Source organism: Castor canadensis, chromosome 3, assembly GCF_047511655.1.
Source record: "Castor canadensis chromosome 3, mCasCan1.hap1v2, whole genome shotgun sequence".
In the NCBI taxonomy this organism is placed as follows: domain Eukaryota; kingdom Metazoa; phylum Chordata; class Mammalia; order Rodentia; family Castoridae; genus Castor; species Castor canadensis.
Window position 1 is genome coordinate 20,151,333 of NC_133388.1, and position 16,091 is coordinate 20,167,423.

Below are 16,091 nucleotides of genomic sequence, written 5' to 3' on the forward strand. Positions count from 1 at the left end.
AGAAGGCAAGATAAATAAGACCACAGAAAATGTATGCCTGTTTTTCATTTACCTTGATTCCTGGGCATACTGATAGTTGTTCTGGGAAGTCCAATGTCTTCCTTCTGAGTTACTCACACCTGAACATGGAGCATGGGAAGCATATGACAATTTTCTTTCTCACACAATTTCTGATTACCCTTGGATGCTGGTTCCTGTGGGCAGTCAAATGTCTAAGAGATGGCCAGGAAGGATGAGAAAGGATAAAGCATTCTTAGACAACTCAAAGCAGAGCAAGTGAGTGTTTTACTTGACCCAGACAGTTTCACATCTGCATCATGGCCCCAACCCCAGATTTCTCCTCTTATATCTTGTCTCTCCCAGACAGTTCCAGTCAGAGCTCTGGCCTCCTGAAGGCTTTTCCCAATTCCTTACTTCCTATTAGATGAGTGCCTACAACAGCCGGTCCACTGTAATCTCACTCTTACTTTCATACTTTTAAAAAATTTTTTATGTTTTCCTTCTTGGTGAACATCCATAACTTAAAGAAGAGAAGTCACCTTCCCTTTAGAAGAATTTGCTGCACAGCAGATGGTCTGACCTCTTTCCTTCTTCAGAGTAGAATAAACCAAAGTCTTTCTCAAACACTTTGCATGGAGAACTCAATGGAGCCAATCTGCTATATGTTGCAAGGTGACTCAGAGTCAGAGTCTAGATATAACTCATTCTGATAAAACAAAAGATCATGGCACTGGAGAGTACTGGGAGGGGTATTTGAGATGATGGGGTCTTTAAAAGATCCCAATGAGAGAATATCCTCTTTGCTACCCAAGGTATGAATAAATAAGGAAAGAAGACAAAGGAGATGACAAATTAGGGCTTAATATTACTATATTTCCTCAATCCTGGAGAATATGGTTCTAACACAACTCAGAATTAAGACAGGAGGTCACAGGGGCACTTCTTGGGGGAAAAAGGCTAAGTTCACAGTTCCTGGGTCAGAGTAACAGCCAACTGGGCATGTGTGTTACAGTGGGTGGAGCTCTCTCATGGGTGCTTCTCCCCACAAAAGAAGAATCATAATCTCATGCCCTATCTATGGAGTACTGCTCACTCAATGAGCTATAACCTTGAACCTTGTTAGCCAGCGGCTGAAGAGTGAGTTTATCTTTCAGCTGTCTATAGTATTGCTACTGCAGTATTATTGTATGTTGTGTGTGCACAGATGAAGACGGCATTTTGTGCAGCTGAAATCTGGTAGAATAAATTTAGAAATTGGATAGGTGGACAGAATGGTGGGCATCTATCAGGATTAACTCAGTCAACATGGCTCATCAGCACATAACCCTGTGCTCCTTTCCTTTCCTTGGGGCCACTCTTCCTTCTTTCCTTCCTTCCTCCCTCCCTCCCTCCCTCCCTCCCTCCTTCCTTCGTTCCCTCTCTTTCTTTCTTTCTTTCTTTTTTTTTTTTTTGGTACTGGGGTTTGAACTCAGGGCTTATACCTTTAGCCACTCCACCAGCCCATTTTTGTGATGTTTTTTTTGAGTTAGGGTCTTGTGATTTATTTGCCTGGGCTGGCTCCGAACTATGATCCTCTTGATCTCTGCCTCCTAAGTAGCTAGGATTACAGGCGTGAGACACCAGCGCCCAACAAAAAGGATTCTTCAGTTAAGGTCTGGATGTTTCCTGCACTTGGTGGGATTGCTTATGGGTTGTTCTGGCCTCTGGGCCATAGCTTGTGAATGCTTGGCTAACAAATGTCAAAAGATCATCATTACAGTTGGCACATACCAGAACTACATGAATATTATTCTTTTCTTTCTTCTTTCCCAAGTGATTTTTTGTAAGTCACTGGGATAAAAGTATAGACACTAAACTTTGCCTCCAGTAGCTACCAGGACAAGGAACTTTGAACAGTGCCCACAAAGACTGTAGCCAAGGACTCAGTTGTTCCCACCCTAGCCCTGATCACTAGACTTTCTGTGCATGAAAAAAGAGCTTAACTTTCCTCTCCTTTCCTCCCTTCCCCTCTTTCTCTCTCTTTTCTTCTTCCTTCCTTCCTACCACATCTCTTACAACTAGAACGTTTTGACATATAAAGTTTCTTAATAATTATCTGCTGAATGAATTAACTAGTTTGAGATTTGAATGCAAATCATGTGTTCTAATAGTGTATCATCTTCAAAGGTTAACAGTCATTACCTTTCAATGCTTTTAATTAAAGTCTTCCTGGAGTGGAAAAGTTAAAGGAGTTTTTATTATTTATAAATTTTAATTATTCTTCATCCCAAATGCATTTGCACTGGCAGACCAGTGCTTAAAAAATAATTTTATATAGCAAAAATTTCCCCCAAACTTTGCTTGTTGATACCAGCAAAGTACTGGTTGGCCAGTTTTTTGTATTATGTGATATGAATCAGAGTCAGAGGCTGGATATAAATTTTTTTTTAATATAGAGATATGATCCATTCGTGTATTCAGCTTTTGAGTAGGGCATTTTTCAGTAGTCTCCATGGAAATTTTACTACACTGTTCTCAGTAATGTGTGGTTAGAGTGTCTCCACCATGGAGATTACAGGCAATGGTGTTTAAAAAGCTCTTGTCAAGTTTATAGAAGTTTATAGAATTGCTGGTGCATCATGGCTATTTGCTGTGATGTTGAAACTGTTATAAGTAGACATTTTAGAAGAAATCTTTGCAGAAAACATAATAATGTAAGAAAATAAAATCAGTCTTTTTGTGAGACAGTTCCTATTATCTTTCCATTTTGAGAAATTATCCTCAGCTCAATTGTATTACCATGGTGACATGTTTGCATTTCAACAAAACCAAACAAAACTATAAACCAGGGCTTTGCGTGTCTAGCTCCTGTTCCTAGGATTTTTATTGCAGTATCTTTGAATAAAATCTCCAACCTCCTGGCTAAAAATCTCAATGAAAATATTTCTCAGCTAGATAAAAGCTGCGTCGTTAATGTCAGAATTCTAAGAAATCACATGAAGATGAGACGAGTGGACATTATTAGAAGGGAACAAAAATCAAATGAAAAAGAAATAGCTTACAAATGAATAGAACTGTATGTTCTTTCTTAAAAAAAAACATTGTGCAAGTAAACAAAAAACAGGTAGGGAATTATGCTTAGAGATAATTGGACACATGGCTCAGCCCTCTGAGGTCTGAAACAAGTAAACACTGCTGGTCAGTGAGGCATCCCTCTGTTGGAGGGGAGCTCTGAGCAGGCTCTCTTCACTTGTTTATGAAGCTTATTTGCTCCTTGGTATAATTGCACATGTAATTTTGATAACTAAATAAACTCCAGGAGACAGATTTTGAGTTCATCAAAAATTCCTATGCTCAGCTGCAGTTGGGCACAAGAGATAGTTTTGTGTAATAGTATTTATATAAAGAGTAAAAAAGAACACGTCATCTGTTCTAACCAATCAACACAGTGAGAAAACAAGATTGGGTCAGAAAACACACAATTGTCCTGTCACGTCTGCTCCAGTATCGTATCAAACCATTTCCTCCCTCAGATTACAATTTTGTTGTCCTAAAGGCTCATTAGCTCTGTTGCATCTGGGCTCACAACGCTTTCTGCTAGCCACTCTGCTTACTGGGACACAAGCAGTATGATTTTGCCTAGCAACCCTGCCACTGTGGAGGCGCAGCTCCATTCTGTATGTGGCATGAAACGTGGTTGGGGGAGGCAGTGGGAAAGACGGCCTCTCTGCAGCTGGTTCCTCCGGTCCCAGACTTTATCTGCAATTCTTAGCAGTTTCAGAAGGATGATGAGAAACAAGGGGGGACTGAATTGAATGGCAAATTAAAAAAGAGCTTCCAAAATTGTAAGCTGAGAGCATCTGAGAGCCTAATCTGGAGTTGGCACAGAAAAACCAAGGGAGAATGAGGACTTTTCCCTCATTGAAAATGAGGCAATTACACAAGATAATTTATCCAGGAAGGGATAACCAACAGTGACCTAAACAGAGGTTTTTCTAAGCCACATAGGAAGAAAGGAAGATTCCTTAGCAGCAAAGAGAAGCCTGAATCTGGGACTGCCTACATCAAAGGGGAGATTTGGACTTTTACATTAAAAATGTCTGTTAACAGTCACTGTAGCCAGGCACTGTGCTAAGCTTTTGCTTAGCACAATTCAGTCTTCCAAACAGCCCTCCAAGGTGGCTTCTCTTGCTTCCATTGTACTGAAGAAGAAACTAATGTACAGAGAGGTTGAGAAACCTGCACAAGGCCACCTGACTGGTTTGCAGTGGAGATGGGATGTATCTGCTCCTAGTCTTTGTTCTTAAATGTCATTTTACTCTAGGAGGGAACAGTTGCAGAGCTAACAGGGAAAAGAGGCCTGGAGATCACCACATGACAAGAGAGATAGTTCATGCCATGGTGAAAACTACAGTTTAAAATGTTCAATGAAGGCAACTGTGGTTTCTATCTAGAGGGCAGGAGAAACAGTGTCTACGATAACAGATATTGCTACAATGTTATATCCACAGATCTTCCTTTTATAATTGAGAATGGGTATACACATATTTTGATACACCTACACACATACAAAATACTTAAGTCTCTAAAATACACCCTTCTCTCCAAATTAAATGCTCCAAGCATTTTCTGAGTATTGCCCTTGGGTGTCTGGGAGCAGCAGCCCAGGAGCACACTGACAGGCTGGAGCAGTGTACAGAAGAGAAACGCCTCCCTCACTGATAAACTCTCCCCAGGACAATACAATCAAAACACCCCCATTCAGCCTTTGTTACACACTGCCTTTTCTTCTGCCAAACAAACCCACACCCTCCCGCCCTTCACCACCCTCCCTCTGCCCACCTCAGGAACCTCAGGCAGAGCTCCTGCTTCCTCTGTACCTGCAGTGCTTCTTTGCCAACCTCCAGGCTCAATTAGATTGAAGTTGTATTCGCATCCTAATTGATGACTTAACAAGCATCTCACAAACATCTAATTCACTTTAATTTCATTATGCATTTGAGGAGGACGATTTATGGAGGGGGGAGAGAATGTTCCCATTGTCAGCAATTAGATTAACTTAATGATCTGCAGTCAAATCTCCTTTTGGGCTTTGGACTTTTTCATGCATGTCTAAAAACCAAACTACGCTAATAAGTTCCTGGATGCCCAGAGGGGGGTTCTCAGAGCTGCCCCCACAGAATCCTCCTGTTACATTCAACCTGGAAATTCGAGAAATGGGCAAAACATTCCCTATGGTGTTCAGGTAATTTCTCTCGTTACAATATAATAGTGTGTGTTAAAAATTAGTATTTTCACATGAAGTTTCAACAACTTGGTAGATTGCATTTTCCCCCCTAGAATATGAGGAAGGGACAGTGTAAAAGTGCAGATCCAATTATTTTCCCCTGTTCCTACTTTGTATATTGAGCACCCTCTCAGGAGTCAGAGCACATGACTCTATGTTATATTTCTTTAGCTTTCCCTGGATTAATCAACCAGTGACTTTTTTATTCTCAATCTTCCTTCCCAGAAGGGACACGGGGTGGCCTGTTTTTCAGTGGGAGTGAGTCTGGTGTCTTGCATTAGGGGAGGACAGCTTTGGCAACTTTCTTTGAGCTGATGAATTGTTGAATGACTTGAAAAGCTGTTTCCATCATTAAACATCAGAATCTCAATTTTGGCTTTTTCCCTAATTAGCAGCATTTTATGCACATCCTTATGCAAAGGCCTCTCTATGCTCTGAGATTATTTGCTTTCTGACTCATCAGCAGGCAATGAATAGGAAGCAGGTTGCATGGTATAGATTTCCTATATTGATTGCCCCAAATGTGGCATGCTTTTGCAAAAACCAATCTAGGTAATATAGACAGGCCACATACTCTAGTGTTAAACATGCATTTTATTTATTTATGCCAGTACATGGTACCAAGGACTCTTGATGACAATCCCCAGCACCAGTTCTGGGATTTTGGAGAAGATCTGAATTATTCCACCTAGAGTCAATGCAGTGTTGTTTTCAGAGCATCCAGCAGGCTTACCAATGATGCTACACAGTCCCCTTACCTTACTCTACTGGCATGGTTTCTTTGCCCAATATCAAACTAATTGCCATTCTTAATGCATCTTTGCTACCTAACTGATGACTCCTGTAGAAGTTGGCAGATGAAACTCCTACTACCCCTTGAGATAGTGACTTTGTCATTCTGATTCCTGTCTTGTCTCATGCGGGTAACACAGTCTGGAGACTTGATGACCACAGAACCAGCTCAAACAGGTGTGTTTTAAGAAAGAAGTATGTTGTAAATGCACAGCCTCCACAGGGGGAAGGAGGGTTTTGAAACACACCAGTGCTTGGCTAAAGTCTGTCACAATTGAGGCTAGGGTGGTTATACTTTTCTTTTCATCCAAACACTTTGGCCTGATTCAGGGTGTTATTTATATAATTTAATTAATGATTTGTTGAAGAGAATGTGGGCAGCAGTCACACTATATCTCACAAGCCTCTTGGGTCACTTTTTATTCCAGCATATTCTTTTTGACAAGAGGAAAACTAGGTGCAAATCCATCTTCACTAGTGTGGAAAGAGCCCCAAACCCTAATGGAGACTCAGTAATTTATGAAAAGCGGCAACAAGCCCTTCTTGGGACACAATTAAGTTTGCACTACCAAGCAAGTTAGAATTGCAGTCATGTAACCATGCGAGGGATATTCAAAGCATGAGCTAAGCAGCATTTCTTGACCTGGTGTCTAAGAATATGCTTTCACCTCCGGGGGCCTGAGATTCTCCTAGTCCATCCAGGAACTTCTGTGTGTGCATTTCTCTAGGAGAGAGCCTGCAGCTTTCATCAGAAACAAAGCAACCTATGGCTGGGGAAAGGTTTAAAACCGTTGATGCAACCCCCCTTTCCTGTGCATCTGTCTTCTGAATCCAGGTTGATGCCACTGACTTTGCCTGTCAATCTTTTTCCTTTGCTCTTCCTAGAAAAAGCAAGTGAGTCAGACCAAGATCCGGGTCATCTCGACCATCCTGTTCATCTTGGCAGGCTGCATTGTGTTTGTGACGATCCCTGCTGTCATTTTTAAATACATCGAGGGCTGGACGGCCTTGGAGTCCATTTATTTTGTGGTGGTCACTTTGACCACAGTGGGCTTTGGTGATTTTGTGGCAGGTAAGCACTGTGGGCATCCCAGTCATCCGGGTCCTGGTGGGGAAAAATCATCTTTGGCTGTACTTTTCAAAATCATGATAACAGATATTTGCAGGAGAAGCAAATGTGACTCAGTATCATTTGCTGCTGTGCACAAGCTCATTTCAAACCCTTAATCCTATGTGATGTAAACAGCAGCAGTGATTTTTTTTCTGCCATGAAAAGAAAGCCAGCCCCTTCCTCCTCAGGATGCTTCATGCCCTTATCGTCACATGAATTATGCAAGAGCAAAATGAATTTCTCACTGAATTATGGACTTCTAATGTGTTATGTCTCCTTGAATCAACTGATAAAAGGTGCATTAACAAAAGGCAAATATGAACCTTGGGAGAAGTTAGCATAGAGGTTGGCCTGCAGTGACCTTCAGGATAAGCTTCCTGATGCCAAGGTGAGAGCCACTGTCCCTGCAAAAGTTGTCCTGGGCATGCCTAGTGCAAGGTTTAGGACTTCCAGTGACTATTGGGAGATGAGGACAACCCAGAGTGAATATAATCAAATGAATTCTGCATAAATGTATGTAGCAGCAATAGTCTTCATTGTAAAAATAAATGCCAATGTTTAAGGAAGTAAGAGCACACCACCATTAATTTTATCTAGGGAAAGGGAGATTGAAAGTGAAATGATAATTGGTTTCATATATGTACCAGTTTCCCAATGTGTGGTAGAAAGGCAGGAATAAGAGGCATTCATTCTTCTGCCCTATAGTAATAGTTCTAGTTGTTCCAATAATTGGTTATGTTCAACTTCAGGAAGCAAACATTTTGATCAAACAGCTGTATCATAAGTTTGAAATACTTGGGAAGTATGTGTGTGTGTGTGTGTGTGTGTGTGTGTGTGTGTGTGTGTGTGTGTGTTTTCTCTACTAGTTCCTGGGTAAGCAGCAGCCTGGACACTTGCAGGATGACCTCCTAGGCAGGCTGTTCATTGTTTGTTGCGTGATCCCAACAGCACCTTGGTTTGGTTTCCCTGGGGCTACAGTGCATGTAAGGTGGATGGGGAACTGGTCTCTGGGAATCTAATAAACAAGAAATTGTGGAAGGAATGGTAGAGGCTCACCAACAGGAGCATAAGTGCCTCCATGTCAATGCTCCAGTGCAGGTCACTGGCCGAGGGGTTTGGCAATTTTTCCGAGTCTTACTTTATACAAAAAAGTAGCAGTGTTTTCCTCTTCCTTTTTGTGGACAAATGAAAAAGAATTGCAAAGTCAAAGTGATTACAAATGATTTACAGGTTGGGCAGGGTGGTGTGTGCCTGTAATCTTGGGTAGGTGAGGCAGTAGAATCTCAACTTCTAGTGTAGCTGGGCCAGTTAGTGAGAATCCCCATATCCCCCAAAAAAGATGCTTACTGGATACCTAGGGCCTGGGATCCCACCTGTCTTTCCTTGTGCACAGTACTCAACTACTGGTGTCAGGTTAGAGACCTCAAGCTTTGGAGACAAACCACAGAAACTGAGAAAAGTAAGAGGAAAAATTGCATGTGTGTTCAGGTTAATAACTTAGCATCATTCATAGCTGGTCCATGGAAAAACTCAGTTGAGGTTCCAATCCAATGTCATGCATGAAGGGGGAGATGGAGTTTAGAACTGCTTCACACACATTTTAAGACCCCTGCAACTTAATTTGCATTGGGTTGTACTTCAGAGCTCTTCTCTGTGCTGGCACCACTGTCATAAGGACTATGAATTATAAGGCATTTGTGATGGACCCTGCTATCTAACCAATAGCTCAATTCAGCCTGCTAATTAGAGCACAAATAGCAGAGTCCTTGGAGTATGAGATTGAAGAAAACTATGCCCTTTAGTAATTATTACCAGCCAGCATGGACTGAGCACTTGGTACATACTGACATTTGACATTTTTTTTCTTTTTTAACTTACCCCAGGAAGAATAAAACCTACACCAACCCAGGATCTGCACTGTTTCAATGTCCTTACTTACAAATGATTACAACGCCATCTTCTTTTATCTAGAGGTTTCAACAGACCTGGGTTTCTTATCACTCACAGTGCTGACTGCAATTAAACAGACTTTTCCAAATTCCAGTTTCCAGAGCTTCCATGGACTGATCTGGAGAATTTATGCCTTAAAAAAAATGCATGCAGTTGAAGTTTGTCACTGAATTTGTTCGTATGGTTGTCTCTTGGTATTTATGGGGGATTGACTCCAGCAGATACTAAGATCAGCAGATGCTCAAGTCCCTTATATAAAATGGCACAGTTTTTCATATAATCTTTGCATATCCTCCTGCATACCTTAAGCCATCTGTAGATGACTTGTAATTAACTAATATATTGTGACTGCATTGCATTAGGTATATATAAGTTGTTGTTTAGGGAATGAGGAATACAAATATCTGTACATGTTTAGTACAGACACAATTTTTTTTCCAAAAAATTTTGATCCACCTTTAGTTGAATCTACAGATGTAGCGCCAACTATACTCTTAAGAGTGAAAGGGAAGGTTGCCTAACCATTAAAACAAGACATGGCCAAGAGTTGATGACTGCAGTGATCTGATATGGTATCAACTCTACCAGAGATATAATCGGAACATTGGTCACGCAGAATTGATTGGTGGTTTGTTTTGCAGCTGACCCATTTTGGTATCACCTAATGACTTTGCAGCATTTCACAACCCTAACTGAGAGCCTAGAGAGAGCTCCCAATTCCAGCCTGTAGCTGATAAAAAGGTTTCTCAGAAGGGTGTTTGTGGAATTGTTCTCTAGCGCACCCTAGTGACAGTCTGAGTCAAGTGCTAGTGACTTGCAAAGGTAAATAGCCCAAAGGAGAACACCGTGTTCTCTGGCCTAGCATAGAAACATAGTGAACCTCAAAAGCCAGTTAATGTTGTAGGAATTCAAATTGTATCCTGGAGAAAGCTTCAGGGAAGAGTTGCCTATAGGGAAAACACAAAGGCAGCTAAACCAAACCACAGGGGACTTGATGCAGAGCCCTCTCTAACAGTGTTTGGAATTCTAACTTTAAGAAGTGTCAGTAGCTGTCAAGACCTCATGGGCTCCATTGCAAAGTGAGTATGGGTGTGTTGAGAAGATCCATAGGTCCGGGTTTCTGTACAGCTTGCTTTTCAAGGTATCGATGCCATAAAAGCTCAGCGTGGCTTCAGTGGTACCAAATGTAGTTACAGCCACGACCCAGTGGGAAAGTCTAGCAATCAATTATTCATCACCTGCTACAGTATTTAGCAATGCATTGCTAATATTGGTCCTCTTAGACATGGCCCTGCCTCCCTCACTGGGCAGCTGTGTCTCACAGAGTGAGAACAAAGCTAATGTCTGTTTATGTCACCAAGATTCCTCCCTTCTCTGGAAGACCAAACTGGGTTTGGAGCCTATTTTGTATAACTGCCCTCAGCAGTACTTACAGGAAGGCTAGAATAAATAGGCTAGTTATTCAGAATAAATGACTAGTCTTTTCAATGGAACAGCTAGTCAATACCATTAGGTAAGTGGCCAATTTGGTTTGATAGATTTTCACTGTAATCTTTATTTATAAAATCAAGGGATTGGACTAGCTAGCCTCAAAGGTCCCCTTTATTTCTAGCTTATGGTGATGTTAATTACCTGGTCTAATTGGCCCTTAGGATTAGCATCATGTACACACCATCCCTCGCTAGCATTGAATCATTATTTCATAGATCAAAGTCTCAGTAATACCATTATTCTAATTTTACCTTGCACATCTACTCATTTCTTGGTAAATGCATGTGAGCTTAAGATGGAAATGGTTCCAAGAGTTCCACACCATTTGGGATGATTTATTAATATTTTATTTTTATTAAAATAAATTTGGAAAAGTTTAAGAAACACAAAGTGACAGCGGGACCTGCCCTGAGGTAAATTAGCATAAAGTCATTCATCATTGAGGCTCAGGCTGAGAATAGGTAGGTCGAGGTAGACCATGACATTTTTCTTTTACAGGTATTCAGGTTAGTAGTCATGAGTCAAAGAAGTCAAGTCACAAGCTAGGCTCTCACAGGGAAGGGACACACACATCTTTCCTTTGCCCTTCAGCCCTTGTCATGTCTGCAAGCTAATGGCTGAATACTGGGTAATGGACAGTCCCACTGCATGAACTGGAACATACTTGCTCTGCAAAGACTATTTGCTAGACCGTGTTAAAATAATGTTTGATTGTTTTTAGGGGGAAATGCTGGCATCAATTACCGGGAGTGGTATAAGCCCCTAGTGTGGTTTTGGATCCTTGTTGGCCTTGCCTACTTTGCAGCTGTCCTCAGTATGATTGGAGACTGGCTACGGGTTCTATCCAAAAAGACAAAAGAAGAGGTAGGATCCCTTCCAAACTGTGAATGTCCCTGACGTCAGATTAGCTTGTGTTAAGAATTGCCTATCTCTGTTCTCTGGGTTGGAGTGTTTCTGACTCAATGCAGAAGTCAAATTGAGTGAAACAGCAGTTATTTCTAGAAACCTTTTTTGGCATGTGAGAAAATATGGTGATTCACTTACCAACCACAAACCCTGGGAAGACTAGTAAAAAGCAACCTTTCATTTGATTTTTACATATACAAATGAAAACAGAAATAGTAAGTTAGGGAAGACTATGGCTGAGGGAGGTTTGTCATGGCCCTTCATCACCAAATACATGGGGAACCTTAGAAGACTCATAAGGAGCCCAGGGGAGCTACTCTGTGTGGAGATGCAGTTGGATGCCATGACTCTTTCTTGATTCAGTGTATGAGACTGAAGTTATTGAGCATGGCCAGCCAAGTGGGCTGAAGGGGCCCCTTTCACCTACATCCCCTCCGTGTCTCCCTTTGGTTCTCAGAGCCTCAGAGACAAACTTATTCCTGTTGCCAGAGGCACTCAGTATTTACTCCTCTTATAAATGTACACAAGCACTCATGCAAAGTCAAGAAAAGGAAGACATAGAAGGAAAGATAAATTTCGTGGTTAAAAAAAACTCAAGTCATTCTTCTTGGAAGAGGAGAAAAGAAATAAGGAAGTAGGAGAGCCATGGAAGGAGAAAGACAGAGCTAAGAGAAGAAGAACTACAGAGAGGGACAGTCCCTTTAGGGCCACTGTTCACCTCGTTGTATATAAAGGGCCCCAGGAGAAAATGGCTGAAGGAAAAATTTCCCCCTCATTCCTGAACCCATTTTTATTTTTCCTGGTTTGCATAAACACTGTCAATATCATTTCCAGTCTGATTCCCCAGATGGCCAACTGACCTACTGAAGATCAGCTGTAACAAAAGAGAAAGGAAAAACACTAAATACTGACTTTCTTAAATGCAAAAGTTTGAGTCCCTCATCTCTATAGGGAAGTATGGAATGTGTACTGACTGTCCTGTTGATTAAAATCTGAGAAATTTGGTGCTGATCCTCAGGCAAAATTTCATTTTCTAAGAAAGTATATTTGGGTGGGGTTTGGAAGAACATACCCTTTCTTGCACCTGAGTAGAGAAATGTTACCAGGTGTCTTGGAGGACCTTCTTCATCCAGGGCAAGCTCTACAGCACATAGTCACAGCAAGGCCCCAGATAAAGGGTTATAAATTGTCTGTTTGCCTAAGATTTGGGGGGTTTCCATGGGCATAGGATTTTCTGCTTTAAAACCAGGAAAGTCTCTGGAAATCTGGAACAGGCTGGTCACCCTACTCAGATAGAGATATTGGAAGGAAGGAAAGGACAAAGGGCTTGCTGAGAATCTGTTTTATGCTCAGGGCTGGGATAGGTGCATTTCCTTATCTTACAAAATGATAGAAACCCTATGAGCTAGATATGATTATTTCAATTTATGTGGGAGGGATGAAATCATACAATTAAAACAAAAGAGGGAAACAGAACTGGAGCCCCAAGTATTGGTCTTTCCTCCAAAATGCTGTCCAACTTTGATTCAATCACCATCTCCCAATCTTGGGCATTCTTTGGGTTTTCCCATGTGTGTGCCTCCTTGAGCCACATTAGTCACTAGCCACTTTGAGATGGGTATTTATTTGAGTGGCAAGAAGTACTAGGGCAGAAGTAGTGTTTTATCCCTTTTCTCTGGGCATAGGTTCCATTATATCCTGGTGTACCTATGGGGACATCCAAGGACTATGAGTGCTGGGAGGCCCCAAATAGAGAGGAATGTCTCAATGTGTTGTTGCTCTTCCTTCTCTTGACCAGGTTGGGGAGATCAAGGCCCACGCTGCTGAGTGGAAGGCTAATGTGACAGCCGAATTCCGGGAGACCAGGAGGCGACTCAGTGTTGAGATTCATGATAAGCTGCAACGGGCGGCCACCATTCGTAGTATGGAGCGCCGGAGACTAGGCCTGGATCAGAGAGCTCATTCGTTGGACATGCTGTCCCCGGAGAAACGCTCTGTGTTTGCTGCTCTGGACACAGGCCACTTCAAGGCCTCATCCCAAGAGAGCATCAACAACCGGCCAAACAACCTGCGCCTTAAAGGATCAGAGCAACTCAACAAACATGGCCAAGGGGCCTCTGAAGACAACATCATCAACAAGTTTGGGTCCACTTCCAAACTCACTAAGAGGAAAAACAAAGACCTCAAAAAGACCTTGCCTGAGGATGTTCAGAAAATCTACAAGACCTTCCGAAATTACTCCCTGGATGAAGAGAAGAGAGAGGAGGAGACGGAAAAGATGTGTAACTCGGACAACTCCAGCACAGCCATGTTGACAGAGTGTATCCAGCAGCACGCTGAGTTGGAGAATGGAATGGTACCCATGGACACCAAAGACAGGGAGCTCGAGAACAACGCATTACTTGAAGACAGAAACTAAATGTTAAAGACATTGGACTTGAACTAAGCATTGTGTGGTCCTTTTTTTTTTTTTTTTAATATTCACACTGAGACATGTGCCTTAAACAGACTTCTTGTGAGTCCAAAATTACATAGCATTGAAGAATATATTTCACTGTGCCATAAATGACTGAAAGCTTGCTCTGCCAAAATGAATCAAAGAACAAAAACTTCATTTCAGATAGAGGCTACAGGACACACAGGGAGCATTTGCACACATAGTGGGTCACAGCAGTACATGTGAAGGGACTTCCCATGGCTGTCCTACTGCACAGTGCCACCCTGGCAGGCCATATAGACAAGGGCAGCTATTCCTTAGACCAGTCTCCAAGAGGAACAGGTGTGTCTTTTAAATGGAATCTTATTTTCTGAACCTACCATTAGTGACATGGCATACACAGAAGGGGGGGACCTGTGTGCAGGTGAACTGGTAACTGTAACTTGGGACAGAGGTGACATTTTGGCATGTGCTCTGAGCTTGAATTTCAGTACAAACCATTCAGTGCATAATACCTTTCTGAGCATCAAATGAATGTTTGTGGGACCTGAGAGCATCTGGGATTGGTTGGAAGCAGATCAGAGCACACGTACTAACAGGTGCAATTGCTTTTCTCATTACAAAAGAAAAACATCATGACAGACACATCACACTGTGGATATCACCTTAACCAATGACACAAGCCCTACTGAGTTTTGTCCTTCGCACAGGGGTAGCAGGTAGTCCAAGTGGACTTTGCAAGTGTTGGTGAAAACTCAACCTCAGCGGTTGCCTGGTTAAAGGCAAAATCATGCATTTTTCCTCAGTGGGTGTGAAGGTGAAAATAAACTGATTTTAAAACACTCATGTTCACTTTTCTACGGAAACTTCGGCTCTGACTTGTTTTGATAGGAGGGGGAAAATACCAAAACGATTGCCTTGTGTGATGCCCATGGCTTGCTGTTCTGTCTAGCCGACTCTAATAACAATAGACATCCTGCATTTCTGAGACACACCAAGGAGGACTGTGGCTTATTTCCATCTCAGGGCTTTTTGTCCCTTTGGGTGTCTTAGGGTAGACATAGTTACGAGACCCAATCTTGCTATTTCCAAACAAGAAGAACATTTGTCTCTTGCCCAACCGTTGTATAGTAAGATTGAAATGTTTTACTTGCTTGCAGCTAAGTGCCATTAATGCCATTTAAAAAATAATACTTCAAAGAAGAAAAAGACTTCATTTTACTTTTATGTTTGGCTATTCCTTTATTTGGAAGCATCACCTGTTTTCCTTGCTTCTTTCTTTATCTCGTACCTGTTATTCACTAAAATTGGAACACTCCTATAATTGATTATTTCAAGGTAAACAATGACCAATATGTGATAATTACGACTGTTCATGGGGTTAGAACATTCTGAGAAGGAAAGTGGGGGAATGGGCTAGTCATAGACTTTGAAAGGATGATTTTTTAAATGGGTTTTTATCAGAAAGGGAAAAATTAATACTAGGCCATTATTCTGGGTGTGCTTCAGTTTTGATCGTAATTGACTCGCTGTCATACTGGCTCAAAGTGAGCTAGCTATTTGGGCCACACACGTAAGCACTTGAACTTGGCTACTTTTTGGGGATTTCATAGGATTTTGTATAATGAATCCACGGAGTGCATCTACTAAAAGATTACAGCACAATTGGAGACTTTCAGAAACCATCTCGTGATTTCAGATTTCCAGAACACTGTGGAACACCTATCTGTGTCCGTTTCTTCAAAACGCAGAAGTCTCCCTTGCCTGGAGCATATGATGCTTCCTTCCAAACCCCTAAAACTTTAAGTTAAGGGTCTTGCTTTGCTTTTTAGAAGGAGCTAAATAAGAACCACTATGATGAGGCCTGTCCTGTCTAGGGTAGGTTTGGCTTAACCCCTCCACTGAGCTAAAGCTGAAGCTCACTGGTGACTCTGGTTGGTCACCAGTGCCAGTAGACACTTGGGCAATGATGTTTGTGCAGGTGTGGGGGTTGATATTTACCAGGGAACCAATCCAGCCTGACCCAGTGTGTTTTAAGGAATGCGTAGATAACTGGGATTTCCTCTCTTATTCTGACAAGCTAAAGTTTCCTGATTAAACTGTCCGTGGATCTCATTCATTCGGGTTTCTATACTGTC

At 41.8% G+C, this 16,091-nt stretch overlaps 1 protein-coding gene across 6 annotated transcripts in view; it reads left to right on the plus strand.

Moving 5' to 3' along the window:
* The window catches only part of Kcnk10 (potassium two pore domain channel subfamily K member 10), a 129,955-nt gene extending 115,160 nt beyond the window's left edge, over positions 1-14,795 (plus strand). For all 6 annotated transcript variants that reach the window (XM_074067385.1, XM_074067381.1, XM_074067382.1 and 3 more), the window contains 3 exons: positions 6,944-7,130; positions 11,332-11,474; positions 13,315-14,795. In XM_074067385.1, coding sequence (XP_073923486.1) covers positions 6,944-7,130; positions 11,332-11,474; positions 13,315-13,935 — 951 coding nt within the window. In that variant the 3' untranslated portion in view covers positions 13,936-14,795. The remainder of the gene's footprint in view (positions 1-6,943; positions 7,131-11,331; positions 11,475-13,314) is intronic.
* The last annotated feature ends 1,296 nt before the right edge of the window (positions 14,796-16,091 follow it).